At 37.8% G+C, this 16304-nt stretch overlaps 1 protein-coding gene across 1 annotated transcript in view; it reads right to left on the bottom strand.

The window, feature by feature from the left end:
* The window catches only part of COLEC10 (collectin subfamily member 10), a 38714-nt gene extending 31236 nt beyond the window's left edge, over positions 1–7478 (bottom strand). The window contains exon 1 of the mRNA XM_029923582.1: positions 7265–7478. Coding sequence (XP_029779442.1) covers positions 7265–7412 — 148 coding nt within the window. The 5' untranslated portion in view covers positions 7413–7478. The remainder of the gene's footprint in view (positions 1–7264) is intronic.
* Between the last annotated feature and the right edge of the window lie 8826 nt (positions 7479–16304).

Below are 16304 nucleotides of genomic sequence, written 5' to 3'. Positions count from 1 at the left end.
TTTGGTCTGTGTCCATGGGCTAGTACTGACTTTGCAACAGTACCACTGGTCCAGCCTTAACTCTTCAAGTTCTAGGGTAACACTGATAAATCCGTTGCAGAGAACTTTCTTTGTAATACATTAAAATCTCTCCATCTCTTTGGGGACTTGGGGTTTGGTCTAGAGCATATTGTTGTACTTGCTGTTTCACTCCATCTCCCTTTGGACATAAGGGCCTCTTTGGTCACTCAGCATGTGGTCTGAGGATGGAGTGTGGTGGAAAACTTTGGTTCTGCATGTCAAAATCCTTTTCTAGATTTTTCTTCATCTCAAGCCAGGAAGAGCAAGTTCATTTAAACAAATGTTGACTGCATGCAAGACTGGAGTGTCTTGCACATCGTGTCATTCCTGGGTGATATCAAATAAATGACCTTCAGAAGGGTCACAGGTAAGAGTTGTGTGCTTTAGTTTCTTTAAACAGGAATAATGATTCCTGTAGTATGTCAGTTGAGCCAACAAAAAATAATTGATAAACCCTTTGTAAATTCTAAAAACTCATATTCATATAATTTAACAGATACAGATATTTTCAAGTGGCCACCAGAGACGTGAAGCAATGGTTCTAAAGAGTTTTCAAATAAAAACCAATTACAATAAATAATTTGAAAACAATTACATTATTTAGACACTACTTCACTTGAGCCCTTGAGTGTCATATTTTCACTGAACATATCTGTAGCAGGGGATGCTACAAATGAATTTTGTAAATTATAGAATATTGCAGACCAAATCTGTGGTGCAAAAACCAGACAGACTGATCATGGGTTGGAATATCCTGCAAAGATGTGAAAAGGCCCAAACACACCACTTCTAACAGAAGTATATTTCATAAACATAAGTCAAGAGTGAGAGACTTAAATTTGTATCTGGCCTTCATGTATGGTCATGACCCCTTCCTGGGGCATGGGAAAATATTCCTTAAAGGAAGAAAAAAAAAAAACCCAAACAAGAAAAACATCCTGTTTTCTCTTGAGTTTTTGCTGGGAGCCATTTCTGAAGGAAGGCAGGTTTGCAAGACCTCCCACGGTCAGATGGTGACCAGCATCTACTCCCCTTCAACCCCCACTCAATTTCTGTTTGAGCACCGACTCCCAAGGCACCTGACTGACTGATATCAGGAGTGACTTGGCTTCTTATGCTAAAAATATGTGAATTGTACCTTGTGAAAAAACTTGTTATAGGAGTTTCTTCTTTTATGATTATAGGAGCAAATGTTACATTTCCTGAGAAAACCTGTTTCCTTCCCCTCGAAAACAGGCTAATTGAGCCCTGCTCACCAAAGAACTAACTCTTGCCTTTGCTCTGCTAAAAACATTGCCTTGTATTTGAATGCTAAAGATCCCTTCCCTGATAAGTATCTAGTCACCTACATCAATCGCTATTGATAAAGGTTATGCATGAGTCTTCTACCAATCTATGTTCTGGGAAATTTTTACATTCCAACAAACTTGTCATCAGAAATCATTGTCTAAGGCAATTGCCACTTTTATTTTGTTCCCCATACATTTTTTCAATAAATAAAGCTGACTCTTGGGTCAGTAGAGAGATGCCTGCCTGGTGATCAGAAAGAAGCTGACACTCTCTCGCTCCCTTTTGCTTGCATCGTCCATCCTTCAGGGAGCCCTGGACCGGCTGGAGCTGGACTCCGACTAGTTTTGTTAACCCATGGTTTTCTAATATTTGAAGAGTCCTTGGCAATCAATAGATGAGAGACAGTGCTAAGTGCTTTGTGTGGCTTAACTCACTTCTCCTCACCACTAACCTGTGAAGTAGTCACACTATCATCCTATCTTTTCTTACTGAAAATAAAACTGAGGTTTGGTTTTGTGGGTTTTAACTCATTTAATCTCATTATATCCATAGAGGTATTTACACTGTTGTTATTTCTATTTAATCGATAAAGATCACAAGGCTCAGTTGGAAAACTGCTGAAAGAAGGCCACATTAGTGAAGGGTAAGGGTGCTCTCAGGTTCATGAGCTACCGAACAAAAGTGGACTTGGCATTGGGACTACGATAGGCAGGAAATTGCAGAGAGCTGCAGAAGGTGGTGGCATTTTCTGGGTAGATTTCTATTTATAGAGCCAACTTTACAGTCTTTGAGCCTTTTGTTAGGGATGGGGGGAAAGAAGAAGCTCATAGTAGCAGGTAATCAAAAATGGAAGTGGGATGCTTGGGTGGCTCATTTGGTTGAGCGTCCAGCTTCGGCTCAGGTCATGATCTCACTGTTCGTAGGTTCAAGCCCTGTGTCAGGCTCTGTGCTGACAGCTAGCTTGGACCTGGAGCCTGCTTCAGATTCTGTGTCTCCCTCTCTCTCTCTGATCCTCCCCTGCTTGCACTGTCTCACTCTGTCTCTCAAAAATAAATAAAAAACATTTAAAAATTTAAAAACATAATAATAAAAGAAAATGGAAGCTAATGGCAAAAAATGAGGATAGGTAACCTATATGCTAGCATGTTTTAATATAGGCAATGTCATTATCTCCATTTTAAAAATGAAAACTCTGAGGCATGAGCTTTCATAAATAAGTAAGTGGCAAAGCTCAAATTCAAAGTCCATGATCTTTCCCAACCTTCAAGTACCTACTACTATGGCCCTAGAAGTGACTGATAGAGAGTCAAGTTATTGTGCAAGAGTTGAGGAAGGAGGTGGGATGAATAAAGGACACACCCTTATGGAAATGAAACAAGCTAATTTCTTTTAAATCCTTATCATTTGTACCTCCTGACTCATCTTTGCCCACGCTTTGATTGACTGGAGTTTTACCTTTCTTTTCCTGATTTAACCTTGAAATATTTTCTTGGTATCTATCCAAAGGGAAAAGGAGAGGAAAAATCGTTCAGAACACCCTGGCCAAACCACTTAAAATTTTGCTTTGTCTCTATGCATAAAATGCATGTTAAAACTCTCAAAGAAAGAATCTAGTGAATTAATGCAGTTAATAAAAGGGTCTTGGGAAAATACCCACTTGCTTAACCTCTCTGATAAAGTCACCAGCAAGAAATTAGCAACTTAATTTGTATCAAGGTGACCGAGCTAAAACAATTCTGTACCATGTTTATACACTGACCTCACAGAACTCCTTTTCTGATGTTAATTTATAAAACTAAGGGAAGGATCATTTCATGTTTAATGAGAATGACAGAATGCGAGGATGATGCTATAACACGGTAGAATGGAACAATGACTGGCTGGCGATTGGAATATGAGTTCCAGTTCTAGCCCTGCCAACCAGTTAACTGCTGTGTGACCTAGAACAAGTTATTTTACCTCTCTGGGCTTCGGCTTTAACAAATGTAAAAATTGTAATTTGGGATTTACACCAATTACCTCTGATAGTTACATTACAGGTAGTGAGACTTCCGATTTGGCTGTGAAAGTGATCCCGACATTCCTGGGCATATTTGGCCATCTGTCTGGGGAAGTCACGAGAAGGCTCCTTTGCACCAGAGACTGAGAACATTCCTGGAACTAACTCAAGTTGTGCCAATTGCCAAGACCAGGAAATGAGGGGTAACAGGTAGGGCCTCCTGTGCAAATGGCATTTGAGCTAAAACGTGAATGAGAAGAAGGAACTACTTTGGGAAAAATCTGGGCTGAGGGAAGGTTGGGCCAGAAGGAGGGGAACACTGAGTACAAAGGCCCTGGATTAAGAATGAGAGACAAAGCAAGGATGCCTGAAGCAGACTACAAGTGCAAAAGCAGTTTCATGTGGGAGAAGTAGGGAGAAGCCAGATGGATTGCCAAGGAAATTTTAGGCCACACACACAAAAGTCATTGAAAAACATAAAGCTCCTAAACAAAAAATCTAATGGAAGCCAACATAAGCAATTAGGTAAAATCCCTTTAATTTCCAAACAAACTAATAAAGTAATGGAGTTGATTATCAAAGGGGAGGCATATCATAATTTCAGCGTGTGTCAGTGCAATGTTGAGCTATGATGTTGCATGAACACCGGGTTCTTGGGCATTCTGGCATCCATTTCTTATCACAAAGGGGTCAGTGGAATATACTTTCAAACTTGACTCTAATAGAAACCAGCGGATGGCCATTGAATGGCACTGGGACCAGAGTCAGATGCCCAGGGCTGAAGTTCAAACTGCATATCTGTTATAAGTATGTGAAAGAGTTTGAGAGTTCCTCTTGGCCTCATTGAGATTATTTCCTTATCTTTAAGTTTAAAGTAATTGCTACCACATAGGGAAATTGTGAAAATTAAGCAAGATAATCTACTTGAAAATACTTTGGAAATTGTGAATCATCACTCAAGTATTTATGGGTTTTAAATTTCTTTTTAACATTCCTTTTAAAAATTGAACTGCTGTTTTCAATTAAAACCACTAGAGGTCAGAATTTCACACGAATTGTTTAAAGAAACAACATAGGTAGGAAAGAGAACATTTTCCTACTGAACAGTATAAAATAATAAAGTTAAGGCATAAAAAGAAAAATAAAGATGGCTTTCAACAAAGAAGTTTTGATGATTGGAACAATGTTTATTTCCAAAACTGTTACTCAACAGACTTAGATAAACAGAGAGAGGACGGAAAGTTAAGTAGAATTTAATTGTCTATTTATGATGCCTTCATGGCATAAAGTTTACAGTGATTATTTTATATTATTCTTCAAACAGTTCTCTGAGCAAGCTCACTTTGCAAAGAAAGAAACTAAAGCCTAAATAGGTGTAATAATATACGGAAGATCAGATTGAATTCAATGTCCTTATTCCCACCCAGTCATTCTTGGGAAAGAATGCAGTAAAAAATGGTCAGTGTATGTTGGAAAACATACTATATGACACGTTAGCATTACTGGCTTTCCACTTGCAACTCTAAATTATGTATTTAGTTCCCAGTCTCCGATTTGAATTTAGGGAAAACTCCTTTTATGCTTCTCAGAGTATCTAGAAGTTTCTGCGTGTAGTGCTAGTAACTATGGTACTGACATGATTAACCTTGGAGAAAAATATAGACCAGCTTGCTCTTAGGAAAAATATTTTGAACAGAAGCAATTATTCAGTCTTTAAAATGATTCTTTATCTATCAAGCTTTTTTCTTTTTCTTTCTTTTATTCCCCCTTCCTTCCTTCCTTTTTTTGTAGAAATCAATATGCAAACCTGCCTTGTTGGGAGGGGAGGAGCTATGCTCAAGTTCATGAAGGAATGAGGTAGGCTAGATGGCAGTTTATATTTTGAGAGAAGACAAAAACTAAGTCTTGTTTTTCGCTGTAAGCGCAGCATCTAGCCCAGTGCCTAGAGTGGCAGGAAGGTGCTGATGAACATTTATAAGTTGCTCCATGTGCATGAACACAGGCAATTTGTAAAGAGAAAAATGAATTAATTGAGCCCTAAGTCCAAGAGTTTGCGATCTGATAATCAGCTTGAAATGTAGACATGTTCTAGGACAAGTGTTTTCATTTGAAACTTTTAGTATCTAACATGAGGCCTGAGATGTCGTAGGTATTCAGTACATTCCAGAATTGTGGAATGTCTTTTGTAAGAAGGGACTTAGACTTCATTTTAATGCAATGTCCCCAGGCTTTGGGGGAAGAAGACATCATACCGGGTCCCTAACAGATTTAGTTTTGGAACCCAGGGTTCTAGAGGGCTCCTTCCCAAGTCTCACCTCCCAGAAGGACTGACTTCATACTGTCATATTTCTGGCTTGTAATCATCTCATAATTTGTACACAGGCTCAGGAAGAAAGTGAAGGAGATTTACATTGTTTTAAGTGTTAGCAAGCTTTCTAAGGGGAAGGGGAAATTTTGCATTAAGAAATGAGGGTAAGAAGACCATGGCAAATAGGCTGCTGGTATCCAGTAAATATTAATTGCTCTCCTTCCCTTGTAAGTTTTTTCTGTATTGTTCAAGACACTGATGCATGTTATTGAATGCATCTATTATGCCTAAAATAATGCCTGGAACTTAATAGGTATTCAATATATGTTGGCTGATTGGAATAAATAGAATTATTGAATTGGAATGCATTATATTTTGGGTATTATGTTGACAGTGCTTTGTCCATTCTTCTTATAGCTTGAAAGTTGTCATTTCTCTGCAAGGAAAACTGTATAACAGTGCTATTCTCAAATGGACTCTCCCATTTGCAGGGACAAAGAAAACTTTAATTTTCAACATTTCCCATGATACCCCAGGAATGACAGAAAGTTTGTTGTACTCTTGTTGGAAAGTCCACTAATAATTTTAAGTAAACACTTTTATTTCTAATCAAAACTTTCTTTTCTGAACATTTGCCCTCACATTATTCATTTATTCATCCAAGAAATTATTTGGAAGCCCCAAGGTCTCATTGTTCTTCCCTGCATTTATTTTATGGTATCAAAGGTTAAAGCTTGGATTGCAATCTTAGGAGGAAATTAATTCACTGATTAAGAAAAATGCACTTTAAGCAATACACATGTAAATAACTGATGAGCATAGGGCGATGTATTTCTGCTTCTTCTTAAAGACCCTTTTTTCTACTTAAAATTTTAAGTAGCTACAATTCTTCCACCCTATATAGCCTGAAGAAACATAGCATGAATTACTAATAAGGGAGCACCGATTCGCACTGCAGTGACCACTTTCAGAACAAAAGGGTCAGAACTGAAACCAGGAAAACAGCAGCATTTTTTATCAACCAGTTGCTTGAAGCACATTTAGACCTTGGCTCTACTTGAAAAAATTTTGCAATAGTCTATCATCCTTCCGCTGAAGGCACTTGGCCCCAAAGACTCCACTTTCAATAAAGAAATGTTAATTTATATACTACCTGCAAGCCTCAACAAAAATTTTCTTCTTTGTAAACCAGAACCCCCACTAATTTATGAGCTATCTGAAAAGATTTAACTTTCTCTTTACTGACCCTTTGCTTGGTAGCTTTACCAAGATCAGTACTGAGAATGGCATTGGAATAGAGCAGTCCAAGAAGAGAGGTGGCCTTCAAAAAAGTAGCCCTGGAAGACGGAAGTTGTGGCTCTTGTGTCTCCCCCGGGAGCAGCCTACAGGAGGGAGTTTCCCCTGCTCTGGGTGAGTTCTGCCCGCTCCCCACATTCTCCTGCCTAACATCAAGGGGGGGGGGGTTAAATAAATAACAGGCCATTGGGTTGCAAAATGGAAGGAAAGAAGAAGGAACAGGGAGAAGAGAAAGTCATGAAGAGTTCCAGGAGGGAGGAGAAAAGAGAGTTCGCTTATTATATATGAGCATTTTGTTTTTCTTTCCTCACCTTTGGGTCCTGGTGCAATAGTGTGAGTGGCACAGACTTCAGTGGTAGGACGACTCTCCATGTCCAGACCCAGACCCTGAATTTGCAAAAGAAAAAGCACCAGAAGGATGAACTGGTTTCTTCGAAGTAGGGCTCCAAAGCCACTCATGGCTGTGGTTCTTCAAAAAAGGATTGCCCAGAAATGCCAAAGAAGCAGCTTTATTTTAAATAAAACTTCTGCTTGGGGGAAGAAAGTCGTGTATCTGGAGTGCACATTCCAAAAAGGGCTACAAAGACAAGAAGAAAGAATATCCTAGGTTGTTTATTTTCTCAGTACTCCAAATGGACCGTACATTATCCAGACTGTTTATTTTCAAGTGACAACAGTTTACTGAAAATTATCTCCGAACTAAACACTTGAGTGTGCAGGTCAGTAGAAACAACCCAGAGAGCGGAGACGATAGAGATGTCTTCCACTCAGTACATGAGCTGACAATTTAGTACCCCACATTGCATTTGTATGTTGGGTTCCAGACGGATTGAGTCAGAGATTGCTTGAGTTACCTGCATGCTTTGGAAGCACTCTGCAGGGCTTTGAGTTTCTTCTTAAGGAAATATTCATTACTTGCTTGTGGCAGTTGAATGCTGGGGATCCTACTGCCCTTCATGACCTTATTTCCTTTTCTTGTTACAAAGAATTGTCTTGAGATGCAACCCCAAAGGAAAGAACAGCAGCTTTTCTGCAAAGCAATTTAGCAATAAGTACCAAGACTAGTAAAAATGTGTATAGCCTTTGGTCTAGTAATTGCCTTTCACGTACACTATTTTAAGAAAATGTTCTGAAATGTGGACAATGTTTTATTTGAGAAAATGTAGCAAAAAGAGGAAAGGGAATCAAATGCCTAGCAATGGTTAGCATATCATAGTAAATACAAACATATGAGAGAATATGACATGACGATTTTATTAAAATGATGTTTGTAGCAAGTTTTTGCTAAAATAGGGGGGATTTTAGATTATTATGTTTCTTTTGTTTAAGTTTGTTCATTTATTTTGAGAGAGAAAAGGAAGGGAAATCCCAAGCTCCATGCCATCAGCATAGAGCTCAATGTAGGCCTCGAACCCATGAACTGTGAGATCACAACCTTAGCCAAAATCAAGAGTCAGACACTTAAGCAACTGAGTCACCCAAGTGTCACTATTATTGTTACTTAAAAAGCAAGACAGATTATAGATAATAGAGATACAGATATAGACATGTATACAAAGATAGAAATTGTTCCTCCTTTATCTATCATCTGTCTGTCCATCCATCCATCCATCTGTCCATCCATCTACCTATCTATTCAATCAACTTATGCCCTGTATGAATAGCCTAGGCTTAGTGAGATAGTAAAAAATTGGAATCAGAATCACATATAGTAGAGAGAGGCCTATCTTCTCCACTCTTCAGAGGCATATTAACTAAGAGTTAGGCCAGAAGGGGTTTTAGACCTACTTTCTTTGAAATTAGAAAAGAAGGACCTTATCCTGATAAGGGTTAATGAAGAATTATTTCTAAGAGATGTCATTACAAGGAATGCTCAATGTAAGAAATGCAGATGTATTAGTTTCTTAGGGCTGCTGTAACAAAGTGCCGCAAACTGAGCGGCTTAAACAAACAAAAATTTGTCGTTTCACAATTCTGGAGGCTGGCAGTCCAAGACCAAGGTGTTGACAAAGCCATGCTTGCTCTGAAGACACCAGGAAAGGATCAGTTCCAGGCCCCTCTCCTAGTTTCTGGCATTTGCTTGACCTGGGACAGTACAACCTCAGTCTTCTCACAACTTTCTCCCTGTGTGTCTCTTGGTGTCAAAATGTTTCCCTTTTTATAAGCATACCATTCCTAATGGATTCGGGCTGCCTCTAATCATCCCATTCAAACTTGAATACCTCTTCTAATCCTGTCTCTGAATGTGGTTATGTTATAAGGTACTAGGATTTAGGACTTCAACGTATGAATTTTTTTTTTTTTTTTTTGGTCTGGGAAAACACAATTCAACCCCTAACAAAAGGTTTATCCTACGATGTCATTGGATCTTTTTATTAGCAATACAAAGAGAGGGAGGAAAAGGAACTGACATTAATTGAGTAGCCATGATGTGCGAAATAGGGTTGATTCTTAAGTGTATCTTTCTTAAGCCTTAAAATAGCCCTGTGGAATAGATACTAACCCTCCCATTTTGCAGACAAAGTGCTTGAGGCTCAAAAAGTGAAGCGTTTTGTTTAACATCACTGTGAAGGTTAATTTTATGTGTCAGCTTGACTGCATTATAGAGTGCCCAAGTACTTGGCTAAACATTGTTTCTGGGCACCCACGTGTCACTGTTTCCAGAGGAGGTAAGCAGCTGAATCTGCAGACTGTGTCAAACAGATTCCCCCCCACCCCGATCTATGTGTGCCTCATCCAAATCACTGAGGGCCTTGCTAGAACAGAAAAATAGAGAAAGCCTAACTGGTAAAACAGATTTTGGTCTTTTCCTGCGCTTAGGCTCACAGCATCATCTCTCTGGCTCTTGGGCCTTTCCACTTGGACTGAACTTAACACCATTACATCCCTGATTTTAGCCCTTTGGACTTGGACTGAAACTATGCCACCAGCTTCCTTGGGCCTCCAGCTGGCAAATGGCAAATTATGGGACTTCTCAGTTTCCAGAATCACGTGAGCCAGTTTCTTATAAAAAAATCTTTCCATCTCTCAATACAGGGATACATGCAGAATGTGGATATCAATAGAGACATATCTTGATGGTTCTGTTTCCCTGGAAAACTCTGATTAATAGACACCAACTGAAAAAGGGATCAAAAAAGGAGAGCCTCGGTGGGTCATTCAGTTGAGCGTCTGACTTTAGCTCAGGTCGTGATCTCACAGTTCGAAAGTTGGAGCCTCAGGTCAGGCTCTGTGCTGACAGCTCAGAGCCTGGAGCCTGCTTTGGATTCTGTGTCTCCCTCTCTCTCTCTGCCCCTACCCTGCTTGCACTGTTTCTCTGTCTCTCTCTCAAAAATAAACATTTTAAAAGAGAAAAAAAAAAGAAAAAGAGACCAAGAATGTCAAATATAAATCACTTCCCCAAATTCCTGCTTTAAAATGCTACGTGTCTTCCAAAAAGGTGTATCAGCTCAAGCTTTGGAGATGCATTAATTTTCACACATTCTTAAAATGTCAAAATGGTTTCATTTGTCGCATTAACAGTGATAGGAAAATGGTAGGAATCCATAGAACGATGTAAGAAACCTCAAATTCAATATCTATCCTAACCAGATAAATGACAAGGAGCAAAACACTCAATTTCAATCACTATAAGGCATATAAAGTGAGTTTAGACTTGATATTTAATGTACTTTCTGATTCCAAGATTCTTTGAAAATAGGTGTTATTTAAGTTGTTTAGACTATTCTAAATCTATTTCATTTCTTTCTCCAACATTTCCTGGCGAACAGAGAAATTCCTTCATTACATTTACACGTAGAAATCCACTCGTAACAGTTTGAAGTAAATGATAGTCCTTAATATTTTTCTTTGGGATATCCTATGCCTATTCCTTCCAATCTCTCTCTCTCTCTCCCTCTCTCTCTCTCTCTCTCTCATTCTCTCTCTTTTTCTTTTTAATTCAACAATTCATAAAGACTTCCAGGGAAGATGGTAGAGTAGGAGGACCTTAAACTCATTCATCCCACAGATACACCTGAATACACTCAGTTTAAATAACCCAGAAAATGACACGAAGACTGGTAGAACAGACTCTCCCCAGCTAGATGTAGAGAAGAGGCCACATTGAAGAAGGTAGGAAGTGCAGAGACATGGTCAGAAGCCAAACAGACCCTCGGTACCGTCTGTGGGAGGAAGCACACCACAGGTGTGAAGAGGGGAGAGGCCCAGAACCCACACCAGACACCCAGGCATGGGGAACCGGCATGAAAACCAGAGGGACATAATTTCATGAGTTCTTCCTCAGCTACATGCAAAAGAATGAAACTGGACCACTTTCTTATACCATACACAAAAATACACTCAAAGTGGATTAAGAACCTAAGTGTGAGGCTTGAAACCATAAAAATCCTACAAGAGAACACAGGCAGTAATTTCTCTGACATCAGCCGTGGAAACTTTTTCTAATACTGTTCCTGAGGCAAGGGGCATGCTCAGCATGTGATCTGCTTATGATGTTCTATCTCCTTCTAACCCTCCCCTGCTCTCTTTCTCAAAATAAATAAATAAACTTTAAAAAAGAAATAAAATAAAACAGGACAGGTGATTGGATAACTGAACAGCAGTCATCATGTTAAGTGCATGCATTTCAGCGTTTGAATAATATCTAATGCCCAGATAAACATCTAATGCCCCAAAGGATGTCTACTGAGATGTAAAACAATTTATTTTCAGTTATTTAGAAAATGAATTCATTGGTAACTACAACTAACTCTGTTTTTTGTTTGTTTTTGTTTTTTTAGAAAAACATGGTTTGGAAATAGACAATATACCAATTAAGTTTTTGGCAGGTATAAAATCGGAAGAAGTTAATGGTAACTCTAAAAAACAGGAATTAGTAACTGGATTATGAAACTGTCTCTATATTTCCGCATTTTCTTGAATGTTTTTATTGTCCACTTCCCAGGGCATCGACATTTCAGGCGTGGTTTTGTGCTTGTCTAAATACGACATGCCACTAAAGTGAATGATACCTGATATTTCCCCGCTGTTATTCTTTGACCCATTTTTCATGGATTAAATGGTGGGCCCAGGAAAGATATGTCCACATCCTAATCCTTTATTTGGCAAAAGGGTCTTTGCAGATGTAATTAAGATAACGCCTTCAAGAGGACATATTCTTGCATTATCTGGGTGATGGTGACAAGTGTCCTTAGGAGACACCCAGAGGAGAGACATAGGGACAAAAGGAGAAGCCGATGTGAAGACAGAGTCTGAAGAGGCTGAAATTATGAAGCCTCAAGCTGAGGAACACCAGGCGCCACCAGAAACTAGAAAAGACAGGAAGGGTCTTCTTCTAGAGTCCTCTCTAGAGTCAGCTCTGCTGACACCTTCATTTCACACTTCTGGACCTCAGGACTGTGAGTTCATATATTTTTTTTGTTTTTTATTTTTATTTTTTTTTAACCTTTCTTTATTTTTGGGGGAGAGAGAGAGAGAGAGAGAGAGAGAGAGAGAGAGAGAGAGAGAGAATGATCATGAGTGGGGGACAGGCAGAGAAAGAGAGGAGGAGACAGAGAATCCCAAACAGGTTCCACACACATTGTCAGTGCACCGCCTGATGTGGGGCTTAAACCCACAGACCATGAGATCATGACATGAGCCTAAGAGTCAGATGTTCAACTAGCTGAGCCACCCAGGCACACCCCCCAGATTTTCACCACATTTGTGGTAATTTGTTACAGCAACTCTAGGAGATTAATTTACCTTTCTTATGATCTTCATCTACAGTTACTGGAAGGAATGACATATCAAAACATGTACTCAGTGCCTGACAGAGACTGAGCTACATCTGTTCTGTGCATTTCAGTTATCATGCATCCGGCTTATATGATATCTGGAGGGAGATAAAATACATATGAAAGCAGCACACCCTAAGGCAGAACTGTTTTACTAGTTAAGACAGTATAGCAACAAAATGGCACCCTCCTTTCCTGAAGGAATTTCCTACCAAATTGCTATATCCCCACTTTGGACTTGGTTTTGTATTTGTCCACTTGCATAAGTATCTTATTGGACTACAGTTCTCTCTTGTGAGTTAGTTCAATTGAATGCAGTTTGTAAAAAATGGGAATTAGTAGAATAGCTTTTAAAATGACATATAGTTAGGAAACATCATGCTAACAAACACAATCATAAAATTATTTTATTATTGTTTGCTTTTTAAATTTCATATTTATAAAAGCATATTTTTAAGAAATAGTTTTAACCGGCTTCTGAGATTAAATAGAAGTCTCCTACTGTTCCCATCCCATTCTTGATTCTTATGTCTGTAAGAAAATTATTTTAATAATTTTAGTGCATCTTCTTTTATCTCTTCCATATTTTAAAATAAATTTATGTTAATGTTCTTGATTTTTATTTGTTTCAATTTGGATACTCATTGTCTTCTTAATATGGAAAATGGAAATTTCTTTCTCTTTCATTCTTAGCCCTACACCCGCCTCCATACACATTTCCTTTCTTTCTCTTTGTAATTTAATAATATTATCATTTAATATAATAGTCAGTGTTTATATCATAAGGACGCTATAACAATTACTCATGCTGAATCACATGGTGCATTATGATTACATTTTGTTTCTGGTACCAATTTTGTTTTCACAAGGTTTAATAATTGGGTTGTTTTCTTTTGCATAACTTTCAATGTACCAATCCCACAATAACTACTAATTCTTTGAGATTTGTCAGTTCAGTGGAAAATACAAAATGTTCAATTAGTTTTCATTGCTTTTCTAAGACATACTTCTTCTGGAACACTCATGCTTCTTGCTCCATCTGGATTGGATATTCTTGAGGCTTCTGGTAGAGCTATTCAATTGGGATGACTCTTTGCCATTGTTTAGAAATCTGTGTTACAACTCTTTTTCCTGAATCCACATCTTTTTTTTCTTGGTTTCATAATAGTTTTCTTTTCTCATTTTATGGTAACATGTCCTCCAGTAATTTCTTATAAAGCATGGAGCTTCATACACACTTTTGAGATAGTACATATCTGAAAATATAATAATTGTACCTCCAAATTATGTAATATTTTGGCTAGGTATAGAATAAAACTTGTAGAAGAAAACATAACAGAAAATCATTGTGAGCTTGGGTTAGGCCAACATTTCTTAGATATTGCACCAAAGCCATGGTTCATAAAAAAAAATTGATAAATTATACCAATTCAAAATTTAAGATATTTATGCTTCAAACACACACACACACACACACACACACACACACACACCTTTAAGAAGAAAAAAAACAGAAAAGTCACAGACTGGAAGAAAATATTTGCAAATGATACATCTAATAAAGGACTTATACATAACTCAATAAGAAGAATACTAATGACTAAAAATCATGACCTACATACTTGAACAGACATATCTACAAAGAAGATAAATAGCTAATACATGTATAAAAAGAGGTCCTATACCATTGTTTATTAAATCACAATGAGATACCACTACAGACAGATAGGACTAGCCAGAATAATAAAAAATGTGACAAGAGTAAGGGTCAGTTAATAAAATAGAACTCTGACATATTGTTGGTACAGACGTAAAATGTTAATATCCCTTTAGAAAGCAGTTTGACAGTTTCTTAAGAAGTTAAGTATAAACTTAAAATATAACCCAAGAATTCAACTCTTAGATATCTAAGAGAAATGAAAAAGTGTGTCCACACAAACACTGTCCATCAGACAGTGAAAGAATTTTGCCTATCAAGTAGTATATTGGTACAGTGACTATTATTCAATAATAAAAGGGAAAAACTACTGACAGTTACAGCAACGTGGAGGCTGCCTCCTCTCCAAATTATGCTAAGTGAAAGATATAAGAAACAAATGAGGGGTGCCTGGTGGCTCAGTCCGTTAAGCGTCTGGCTTTGGCTCAGGTCATGATCTCACAGTTCGTGGGTTCAAGCCCCACATCAGGCTCTGTGCTGACAGCTAGCTCAGAGCCTGGAGACTGCTTCAGATTCTGTGTCTCCCTCTCTGACCCTCCCCTGCTCATGCTGTCTCTCAAAAATAAATTTAAAAAACGGAAAAAAAATTTAAAAAAGAAACAAATGACTACATATGACCTGATTCTTTTTACATGAAGTTTCTAGAAAAAGCAAGATTTTAAAGATAGAAAGTAGATGAGAGATTGCCTAGACCTGGGGGTAGAAGCAGGGATTGACTGCGTATAGGCATGATGGAACTTCTGGAAGTAATAGATAGCTATGTTGTAAAACTGAATCACAGGGATGGTTGCACAACTATTCAAGTACACTAAAGAATCCAACTCTTCCAACTGGTCAATTGTACGGTATAATTTATACTCCATAAAGCTGTAAAAAAATTAACATTAAAATTGCATTCAAAACTCTTAGAATGCTTTCATTCTCAAGAAGTGTTTATAAGCCTGGAAATCATGAATGAGACAAACTTGGCTTTGCTCTACTTTGGAAAGCAGTCCTTACAGATTCAGTAAGTCATCAATCTTAAGATTGTTTCTAGTTCAGTGTGTATCGGTTTAGCACACCTAAAAACTGTCCTTAGGTGAGACATTTTTCAGTTAAGGCAATCAATAGAAAATTACAAGAGAAAAGAAAAAAATATTACTATAGATACAAAGCTAAATTATATTATTTTAAAACATCTAAATATAAAGTTAATTATAATAATTAATTACATTGAAGAGCACAGGCATTACCAATCTTTTTTACATACCAAGGGATCAATACCTTCTTCTGGCCCTAATGGAACTTGAGGCAAATTCTTGATTTTCATTATTTTTTGTTCTGTGATTAATTATATATAGTAATCTCTTGAATGATATTGGGTTAATGAGGATGGATAATTACACAGGCACATAATGATGGGAGTTTGACTATAGAAGATAGAAATGTGTGATGAAAATGCATAAATTCATCTACTCATTCAACCACTATGTATTATTTATCAGAAATTGTGGCACAATATCTGTAGTTATAATCATCCATAAAACGGTCTCTTTCTTAAGGATTTTATCATTGTCTTGTTGAGAAAACATAGAAGTTTAAAGTAGTTGCCATTACTTTTTTCCCCCCGCCATTCAGACGGAGATAATTACCAGGTATCCAGTTTCATGGAAACTGTTGGATAGCTTCTATCCAACTTGTTGGATCAGGAAAGTTTTCCTTTAGGGGATATTTCCTAAATGAGGTTCTGGAACCTGTCAGAGCTAGACAAATAAACTTGAAAAGGAATAAGGGGAAGATATTCCACATATGCTAGCAGCATATGCTAGTCTGTGGGAAGTAAAAGTAGTTCACTGAGGCTAGAGTTTGGAACTTGGT

This window comes from Suricata suricatta, chromosome 15 (assembly GCF_006229205.1).
Source record: "Suricata suricatta isolate VVHF042 chromosome 15, meerkat_22Aug2017_6uvM2_HiC, whole genome shotgun sequence".
Lineage (NCBI taxonomy): Eukaryota > Metazoa > Chordata > Mammalia > Carnivora > Herpestidae > Suricata > Suricata suricatta.
The sequence above is the reverse complement of the archived record's forward strand: the minus strand, read 5'-3'. Positions and strand labels throughout refer to the sequence as shown.